The sequence below is a fragment of the Terrapene carolina genome, unplaced genomic scaffold (genome assembly GCF_002925995.2).
Source record: "Terrapene carolina triunguis isolate 2854851 unplaced genomic scaffold, T_m_triunguis-2.0 Scaffold180, whole genome shotgun sequence".
Taxonomy (NCBI): Eukaryota; Metazoa; Chordata; order Testudines; family Emydidae; genus Terrapene; species Terrapene triunguis.
In genome coordinates this window covers 7,241,482-7,251,950 of record NW_020664531.1, presented here as the reverse complement: position 1 = coordinate 7,251,950, position 10,469 = coordinate 7,241,482, and the positions used below count along the sequence as shown (strand labels likewise).

General features: G+C 40.8%; 1 protein-coding gene across 1 annotated transcript in view; it reads left to right on the top strand.

Annotated features, from left to right (window-relative positions):
- Window positions 1-1,297: 1,297 nt before the first annotated feature.
- The window catches only part of LOC113407013 (SUN domain-containing protein 3-like), a 19,544-nt gene continuing 10,372 nt past the window's right edge, over window positions 1,298-10,469 (top strand). The window contains exons 1-5 of the mRNA XM_026654071.1: window positions 1,298-1,410; window positions 5,563-5,660; window positions 6,755-6,842; window positions 7,234-7,295; window positions 9,345-9,445. Of these exons, the coding sequence (XP_026509856.1) occupies window positions 1,298-1,410; window positions 5,563-5,660; window positions 6,755-6,842; window positions 7,234-7,295; window positions 9,345-9,445 (462 nt within the window). The remainder of the gene's footprint in view (window positions 1,411-5,562; window positions 5,661-6,754; window positions 6,843-7,233; window positions 7,296-9,344; window positions 9,446-10,469) is intronic.

Sequence of the window (10,469 nt, the reverse complement as noted above, 5' to 3'; positions counted from 1 at the left end):
CCGCCCCAGCCCCTGCCGAGCACCGCGCCGGCCCCCGGCCCCGCACCTCCCTCCCTATTTTCCCCGGACATGTCCGGCTTTTTGGGATTTCCCCCCCGACGGGGATTTGAGGCCCAAAAAGCCGGAAATGTCCGGGAAAATCCAGACGTATGGTAACCCTAGTGACTGCACCTCAGCCAATGCACACCATCATTGCACCTGAAAATACCAGTTTAGAGATGGCTTGAGGAAAAGAGCAAGACAGAGCCTTTCCCTCTTGTTGGTGCAAATGCCACTCAACTCCTTGATACGTGAGGTGCAGTACAGCCCAGCACGCAGGATTGGCAGTTCTGACTGAGTTGGGGACCTGAGTGAGGTGTTTTCACATTTTCTTGGGGGTTTCTCCCATTCTTCCCACTGTTTCTGATTGCCCAGACCATCTTCCATCACCTTTCTGATTGCACAACACCCCTCTGGCAACCATAGCAATTGCTTACATAGAAAAGTAATAGGAAACTATTTTTGACTTTTCTGATGATTCCGATGGTCTCTAAAGGTGGCTCCTATTTCCTCTCTTCCTATATAGCAGCAACTACAAGGGGAGACAGCCACGCTACTTTCTCCTTTTGCAGACATGCAAACTCTTATTAAAGGACTCCAATGAAGGACCTGGGTACCTGTAGAAACATCTAGTAGAGACAAGAGACTGTAATCTGCCAGCTCTTGACAGATTGTAAGAAATGTAAGGTCCTCAGTTTGGGAGCTCCTGCCCTTAATGCTCATTAATGAATTCAGGGAAGTCCTCTTGATTTATGTATCAGAGATGATCATAATGGTTTCTTCTGGTCCTAAAATCTGAATTTCAGTGGGAATAAAAGGAGTTCAGCCTTTCACAGGAGACAACCTTGGAGGATTCAGCTCCATGATATTTTTTCACTCGTTGAGTCTCTTGAAATAAGAATGTTGAACGTATGTCCCATCTTTTCTGGCTGAGCTTAGGAACCTTATGCTTGGCTTGTTCATTATGATATCACCAAGAGCAGCCTGTGACGTATTTAGCAGCACTGAGTAGGGCAAAGGACATTCTAGGTTGACTCCTCTTATTATGATGTTACTCACTATTTATCCAGAAGGCAAGTGCAATACAAGGACAGCTTTCCTTTCAAAGAAGACTTAAAATGACTAGATATTACATTATTTAAAATTAATTATTAAAATAGTGGGTCATAAATAATAATAATTAATATGATTAATACCTTATTTCACTTCATTTTCATGCTCCTCTTCTTTCAGTGGTGAGTGCAAAGCAAATAAAAACATGTACAGAATTCCAAAATCTTCAGGTAGCACCTATCTACCTCGGGATGAAACAAGCCATGGCACCAATAGTGACACCTCAGACACAGAAAATCAAAGCCAAGATTTAAACTGGTATGGATAGTTTTCTTTTAAAATATTCAATCTCTGTTAACTTTTGTCATATGTATACAAGTTATACAAATAATAATAAAATCTTTTTTAAAATTCTTAAGCTCCCAAATACATTTACCACTCCTTCATCCATTTAAGAAGAAGGGAAAAGAGAAAAAGAAAACAGTGGCATATTCTCAGGGCCCAATCATGTGCTCATTGAAGTCAGTGGCAATCATTCCATTGATTTCAATTTGTCCTGGAACCTAAATAGGATTTGATTTTGCTTCAAATGAGCAAAGGAGGTGGCAGTTATGTAATATGATATATAAAGTCATAAATATTTGCACTGCTCAGTTATATGATCTAATGAATGACAGATATCCAATAAAGCCATTCTGTTTTGAAGCCTGTAGATTAAGTATTTAGTAACATCTAAGTTATTGAGTAACTTAGTGTTATTGTCATTTATATAAATTGTGGTTTGGAGGATAGCCATTCTTCCTCTGTCAGTAGTGTGTTTTGCTTCCGTTATTGCAAGATGCTCCTTTTTGCAGAAATCAAGTTGATTCTTAATCAAGTTCTGTTTTATAAAGTAATGTCCTTTATTTAATTAGGGATGTGACAAATACTCTATTCATATGTAATTTGTATGCAAATATTGCCATTTTTAAAGGATTTCTATCTGGCCAAATAGTGAATTTGTGAGGGAAAATATGAGCAAAAGAAAGTAAAACTGTGTCTTGGAATCTTTTACTGTTTGAGAGAGTAGGCCAAGTACCCATTTTTCATCTAACCAAATCATTTGCTTTTCCTGCATCTCTGACCATGTCAGGCCCTTCTTCAGTCCCTTCACTAGCTTTCTCTTGATTGCTCCTCACGTTTAACTTGAAAAACGTATTCTCTCCTGAAAGGCCCTGCAAACTTTTCCCCTACCTATTCTTATTCTCAACTGCCGTCCAGTGCTCCAACTCCACCCTTCAGTCTGTCCAAGCCACACCATTTCCTGCCCTCTTCACATTCTTTTCTCACTCCCATCTCTTGTCCTTTCTACATGTTGACCTATCTGCCTAGAACACCCTTTCTGCTAGGGCAGGGATAAATGGTCAGTTTTTAGAGTTGAGAGAGGTAAATACTGGTGCCCTCCAGGGATCTGTACCTGGACCAGTGCTGTTCAGCATATTCATAACTGTTCTGGGAAAAGGGGTAAACAGTGAGGTGACAAAGTTTGCAGATGATACACATTTTTTCAAGATAGTTAAGTCCAAAGCAAACTGCAAAGAGTTACAAAGGTATCCCACAAAACTGGGTGGCTGGGCAACAAAATGGCAGATGAAATTCAATGTCGATAAATATAAAGTAATCCACTTTGGAAAACATAATCCCAACTATACATACAAAATGATGGGGTCTAAATTAGCTGTTATCACTCAAGAAAGAGATCTTGCAGTCATTGTGGATAGTTCTCTGAAAACATCTGCTCAGTGTGCAGAGGCAGTCAAAAAACTAACAGAATATTAGGAACCATTAGGAAAGGGATAGATAATAAGACAGAAAATATCACAATGCCACTATATATATATTCATTGTATGCCCACACTTTGAACAATCTGGGCAGTTCTGGTCATCCTATCTCAAAAAAAGATATATTAGAATTGGGAAAGGTATGGAGAAGGACAACAAAAATTATTAGGGCATGGGACAGTTTTTGTATGAGGAGAAATTAAAAAGACTGGGACTTTTCAACTTGGAAAAGAGGCGACTAAAAGGAGATATGATAGAGGTCTATAAAATCACGATTTGTGTGGAGAAAGTGAATATGGAAGTGTTATTTACTCCTCACATAACACAAGAACTAGGGATCACCCAATGAAATTAATAGGCAGCACATTAAAAACAAACAAAAGGAACGCACAGTCAGCCTGTGGAACTTGTTGCCAGAGGATGTTGTGAAGGCCAAAGGTATAACGGGGGTTCAAAAACAAACTATATATGTTCATGGAGGATAGGTCCATCAATGGCTATTAGCCAAAATGGTCAGGGATGAAACCCATGCTCTGAGTGTCCCGAGCGTCTGATTGCCAGAAGCTGGGAGTGAACAATAGATCACTCAATATTTGCCTTCTTCTGTTTATTCCCTCTGAAGCACCTGGCATTGACTACTGTCAGAAGAAAGGATACTGGGATTGATGGACTATTGATCTGACCCAGTATCGCTATTCTTATGTTCTTATAACCCAAATTGCATGCTTGCTCATTAAGGTCCCTCCTCAAAACACTGCTCTTCCAAAAAAAAAAAAAGCCCATAAATCATAATCCTCCCTGCAATGTAATACTGAACTGAAATACATACCAATAAAACTAGAGCAGTCTAGCAAACTTTGAATAAGCTTGCTGTTCATGAGAGGCTCTGGATCGTAGAAACAGAGAAAACTGTGAAGATACTGTACAGTACACAATGCTCTTTACGATTCTTGCTCTTGTTAATAAGAATGGGTAAAATATTTTTGAAATGTTTTCAATATCAAATCCTTGGTCTTTCTTATTAAACAAAAATACTTGATTCTACAAACTGTGGGGATTCATAAGAGCCATCTGGTCAGGGTTACAGGCAGCAATCTGCTGTACTAATCAGCATGTGGGGGACAGGCTACAGTGTTTGGGTGGCAAGAGACAGGTGACATTAAGAGGGAATGGATGGGACACTGGGCTCAGAGCTGGGCTGGAGGGAAGATGCTGCAGTTGGAGAGAACTGATGAACGATAGAGTACAAGGTCAGGACAGTTGAAAGCAGGACCAGTGGGAGAGAGTAGGTGGGAGAATGGGAAGAAGTGTTGGGACAGGATGGATGTCAGGAGCTGGGAATCTGATGGAATGAGTACAGGATATGACACAGTATCAGGGTAGCCAAAAGGAGATGCTGAATGAGCAAGAACAGAATCTGAGCCATCCTTAAAATATCTTACTCTCATATACTAGTAGCCATTTTAATTATTCTAGGTGTGCAATATTTGTGTCAAATTTCAGAAGCAGATTTGTATAAATCTGAATCCAGCAAAATGACAAGATTTGTGTACCAGCAGATTTCATTTTGAGATTCACCACATCTCTACTTAAATGTTGTGGATGACAAAGTTCATTAGACTGCTAAATGTTTTTGGACCATATTATAAAATACTGTCTCCAAATCTCTGAATGTGTGTACTGTCACTACTCATAGTGATAAAAAAACACCTTATCTCATCTTATCTTTTTCCTTTGAACATTCAATTAATTTGACCAGGAGTTTCACTGAAGAACTACATTTCTGCACTGTAAAGCCTTCTTAATCTCCCACAGTACTGCAACTGCAGCATTTTATAGAAAATGCTGGATGTTAGTAAGGGTATCATATGTGCTGGTCATTGCTGCCTCTTCATCCCTGAGGGATACAGTAAGGCTTAGTTTTAAAACATGCAGTGTGTCAATTAAAAATTGCAGGAATGGTTAAGTGTATTTATTGCAGGTTGAACACCTTCAGTCATAGCAAATAGTATTCACTACGGATTGTACTGTATTTTTTATCTGATATTGTTGGTTAGTTGCCTAAATATATTCCATAAATAGAAAATATGTTGAAAACATTACAGTTGCACAGTTAAACACTCCAGAGTCAGGCAACTTGCATGTGCAATTTAACTGCTGGCATTTCCTGGCTTTTAAATTTTTTATGTGACTTTAAAGTTTTCTTAGTATAGGATTTTTAATGGAATTTAAAAAAAAGATTTATTAAACTAAGGTAGTTTCTTAATTATTTTTATTCATTATTGCCAAATTCCAGAGCCGAGTGATAGTCCAATTAGTTGAATTGGCTGTTAGGTAGATAAGCTAGAGAAGACAGGGTAAAGAACTTTGCCTCCTGCTCTGTGAAGTGGTAATTAAATCCAGGTTTAAAATTTTGCTCTCCCCCCCCCCCCCCCCCCGGGGTGTTTACATGTGTAGTTAATTGTACCCATTTGGATAACTAATTGTCAGTCAGATACGGGTAGCTAGGCTTCTAAATGAGTGCAACTGTGGGTGCAAATACTTGTACCTTAGTTCTAGAGGTTGTTTTGGAAAATGTAGCCTGTTTTTTGCCTGCATCTGGCCACTCATGCAACTCTTGAATTTCTAAAGCCCTTTTCTATTTTCTAGGCTATCTCAAAGACAAGGACGCATACCCAGTAGTACTGAAAGCCAGACCCCTATTAGTCTCAGGCAGCAAGATAGGCAGCTTCAACACTCACCCAAAAGTAAGTTCAAGTGTTGAGTGATTGTAAACTGTCTAGTTGTGTGCATTGTTGTATGTTGTGCACTTACATTTGTTTTGTAAGTTGTTCTGTTGTATGGGCTTTTACATTTTTGATTGTTTGCGCACCTAAAGAGATGTTGTTGATAGACACATCCTATAAAGTGGGGGGAAATATATTAAAGCAGAACTGAATTAGGACCACGTTAAGGTTGCATGGCTAAGCAGTCAAAAGTCAGGAAGTTACAAAGTTGAGGTTGTGTGTGCCACATTAACTTTATTCCCTTATATCTATGTATGACAATATAGTCTTCAATTATATGTTCATATGCTATTTCACAAATAATTCCATGTAATTTTTTTTTCTACAACCCTAAATGCACAGGAAGCATCTTATAGTATTATGTACTAATCAGACAAACAGAGTCCATGGCATTTGTCTATAACATTGGCAGAGACCAAAGCTAGAGCTCCACAGGTCTCCTTGTCTCATTCACTGTGCACCTTAAAGGACTCGCCTTATAATGTTGGAGACAAAAAAATAAAAATAATTGTGGAGGCTCCATAATGGATCTATAGTTTAGGTTAGTTCAAGTGGAGTAGCTCAAGTGTATCAATTTGAGTTAACTGTTGCATTGACGATAAGACCTTAGTGGTGACGATGCTTGAGCCAGAAAGAAACCAGATGGACTTTTTGCAGAGGTGGTGATAGGAAATGCAGCAACATCTCTTTATTTTATAAACTGATAATGTAATCTAGAACAACTGAGGCTATGTCTTTATTGGAAAAAAGGAAAATGTGTTTTTTAAACTTGGGTTAAAAGAACAGTGAAAATACAGGGTTAACAGCTCCACGTCAAACCCAGGCTTTACATGTGCTTTAAATCAAGATGCTAATCCAAATTAAAAGATGAGTTGCTGTGTCTTCACTGCTATGCTAACCCAAGTTAAGAACACACCTTCTTTGCAGTGAAGACATAGCCTGAGAGACAAACATGAACCCCATTATGCCTATTTTGCAGTGACTTTTGAGAGTAGAACTGCATTTTTAACTACATCTGAGCTCATTTAACTGTGTGCTTGTTGCATGTTTTTCAGAAGGTATCAGGCTTGTCTTCCACTTGCTAGGGCTATGCATAACAGTTCTGTGGCACTTTGTGATGAAAATATGCAGCGCTTTTGCAAGGTAAAGATGAACAAGAATCTTTTTCTCAAGGATGGGTGGGGAAATAGATAAATGCAGATGGGCAGGAGAGACAGATTGGTATTAATCACACTCCCAAACCTGACAAAGAATTAAGAGAGTGATTTACATTGGTGTCAATCCAAGCTCTTGCTGAAACCAGTTCTGGGATCAGGTGTCACAAGACCAATCACTAATTTTAATGTCTCTTCAGTTTTGATATAGTGCTTGAATCTCCACTGCAGAAGTTAAGAAGCTTCACCATTAACTTCAATAAAGCCAACAATATGGGCTTCAAGAAATCCTAAAGAAACTTTTTGCTAATACAGAATATGTACGTGAAATATGTGGATGCTGCTAACTTTATGCTTTCTTTCTCCTTACTGTTCCCCAGGAAGATTTGGGCTCGAAAGATTATTTCACTGGTGCTGTTCCTCCTTTCTTTATTCTTTTTTGGTGAGTTTCTATAAAGTACAGCATTAACTGACACTCTATAAGGGGGACCAAATTCTTTGATCTCCCCTGGCCCCTTTGTGCTGCTTTAACAGAGAAGCACAGCTGAGAACTGAAGTAGGCAGTTGGATATCCCAGCTGGGTCTGCCTGCCTCCCTCCCTCCAGTCCGCTCTCTGGGCAGAGACTGATGTGGGGGTTGGAGGACCTAAGTGCTCTCTCCCAAACTAGCTGTATGGGGCCAGAATTTTCCCAGTCTTGAGGAGCAGCAGCGATTGGCCTTCACTCACCCCAGGAGGCAGAGCAACCCAGCTTGGGAGGAAGAACAGCTAGGGGGCAGAAATCTTCAGAGCCTCAGAAGCCCATGAGATATCACTAACTCTTTTTATTTAAAATGAAGAAGAAGAAAAAATGTCTTTACTGACTGTGGGGCAATGGCAGTTTGTGAAATTGGGGTCACCATGGAACAGTTTGTGTTGTTTTGATTCAACTTTTTTGTATCTTTTCTGATAGTTACAAACAGTTATTAAAAATAAAGTTAATAAAAAGAGGGAAATAAAAATAATTAAATAAAAATAGGCAGTAATAGTTTTTTGAAATAAATGGAAATAGGTGGTAGTAAAAAAAAAATTAAATAGCAGGTATTACAAAAAATTAATAAAAACATAAGCAGGTTAAAAAAAATTTGGAAATAAGCAGAGGTTAAAAAATAAACAACAAATAAAGCAACTTTCCAGTTGCATCAGAAATCATGTTGCCACATGCCTCATCCTTCCTCCTTTCACCACTGTTTACAGTTTGTTAAACCCATTAGTTGTCTCTTGTCTCAATTTCTGGCTACGAACCTGCAGAGAATTACAGATGCTTAACTTTATGCACAGGAGCAAAATTAAGTCCATGTGTCTTTGCCGGACCAGTGACTGAGGGCTTGTCTACACTACCGCGGTAGTTCGACGGCTGGCAATCGAACTTCCGGGTTCGATTTATCGCGTCTGGTCTGGACGCGATAATTCGAACCAGGAAGTGCTCGCCGTCGACTGCGGTACTCCACCTCAGCGAGAGGAGTACCGCGGAGTCGACGGGGGAGCCTGCCTGCCGCGTGTGGACCGCGTCTGAACCGCGGTAAATTCGAACTAAGGTATGTCGACTTCAGCTACGTTATTCACGTAGCTGAAGTTGCGTACCTTAGATCGAATTGGGGTGTTAGTGTAGACCAGGCCTTAGATTCTGGTGTTGCAGTGAGCTCCATGGAGGCATATCCTTGAATGTGCACTGAGCTCCACTGAAGCCAGTGCAGCTGTGTGTGGCCACAAGGTCCTGCCCGCATGGAGATCATTGCAGGACTGAGGCCACAATAATCCCTGTTCCAAAGAACTGTCTCTTTATATGACCCCCAGTCCTGCAAATCCATACACTGGTGAATAGACCCATTGACTTGACGGTGAGTAAAGTCAAATACCTGTTCTCAGGATTAAGGCCTATAAACATAGGGGACCCTGATCCTGACTGGGATCTGTAGGTGATACTTCTATATATTTTTTAAAAATAACATATAATACGTGAACAATTTAATGTGGAATAAGCCTTAACTTTTACATTTGAAAATTGATTTTAACCATGTAAACCATAATGCTCCATTAACATGTGTTGAAAATGTATCTCCCCAACTCAAAATCTATGAGAATGTCATTTCACCATTCGTTGCAAAATATCCAATTTGGAAACTCAAGTGGAGGGATGGTAGGAATGTAGAAAGGGAGAGGGGCCATAGAGGTTGATTTTGCTTATTGAAATGCTGATGACAACTAATACAGCCCTTGGAAGTCCCTCAAGGCTGCATTTTACATCCATTCCAAAATTAGGCCCCAGTCTTGCAAACACTTAAACATGTATTTAACTTGACTTTGGTGGGATTATTTCACTGGTTGCTTTACTAAAGCTAAGCACATGTGTAAGTGTTTGACAGATTGAGGCCCCTTGCTTTTGAAGAGAATAATCTGCTGGAGATGATAATGTTCTAAATTTAAACAAAGTTGTTCTTTTTTGACTAACAGGTACTTACTACATGGGATTGCTTGATGGAGGAGGAATTCAGATGTCCAGGGGAATATATAATGGCTTTGTCCTCTATGATTTTAACCATTTCTGGCACAAGGTGATTTATGATTAGATGTAATCAAATAAAGACTGCCACTACCAGTCTAGCTCTAGGACAGAAAGTGCTGACCCAATAACTTGCACCTTCTTTCTGTGGAGTTTCAGGTATATTGGAGACTCCAGTGTCCTAGAATTTAATTATATTTAACCACACATTAATAATTATTTTGTTTCTGGGTCTGCTATTATTTTACAATATGCCTTTGAGCAAATCACTTGGGCTAACATTTTCAGAAGTGGCCTTTAATTTTGGTTTTCTTCATTTTTTTGGTTGCTCAGCTTTAGGTATCTAGGATCCCATTATCAGATGTACTGAGCCCCTACAACTCCAGTTGAAGGCATATGATCAAACAAAAGACTTTATAATATAACCACTTAAAAGAAAACTCCTTTTGTTATAGTTTCAGTGTTAGTTAGGGCATGGCTACACTTGCAGATGTAGAGCGCCGGGAGTTAAACTAGCCCTCGGAGACAGCAGCAGGGAAAGCGCTGCTGTGTGTTCACACTGTGCTCCTTGTGACTGGAGCATAGGGTTACCATGTTTCAACAATCAAAAAAGAGGACGGGAGGAGCCCTGCCCCCGTCCTGCCCTAGCCACGCCCCTGCCCCTTCCACTCCCTCCCACTTCCCGCCCCCCTCAGAACCACCGACCCTCCCCCCATCCTAACTGGCCCCCTAGGACCCTACCCCCTACCTGTCCCCTGACTGCCCCAACCCTTATCCACACCCTCACCCCCAGACAGACCCCCGGGACTCCCACGCCCCATCCAACCACTCCCCACCCCCTGACAGCCCCCCCCCCAGAACTCCCGACCCATCTAAACCCCTCTTCTCCATGTCCCCTGACTGCTCCGATCCCTCTCCCCACCCCTGCCCCCTCCCAACCCCCCCTCCCCCCCACCGCTCCTTGTCCCCTGACTACCCCTCCTGGGACCCCTGCTCCTAACTGCCCTCCAGAACCCCACCCCCTACCTAAGCCTCCCTGTTCCTTGTCCCCTGACTGCCCCCTCCTGAGACCCTAC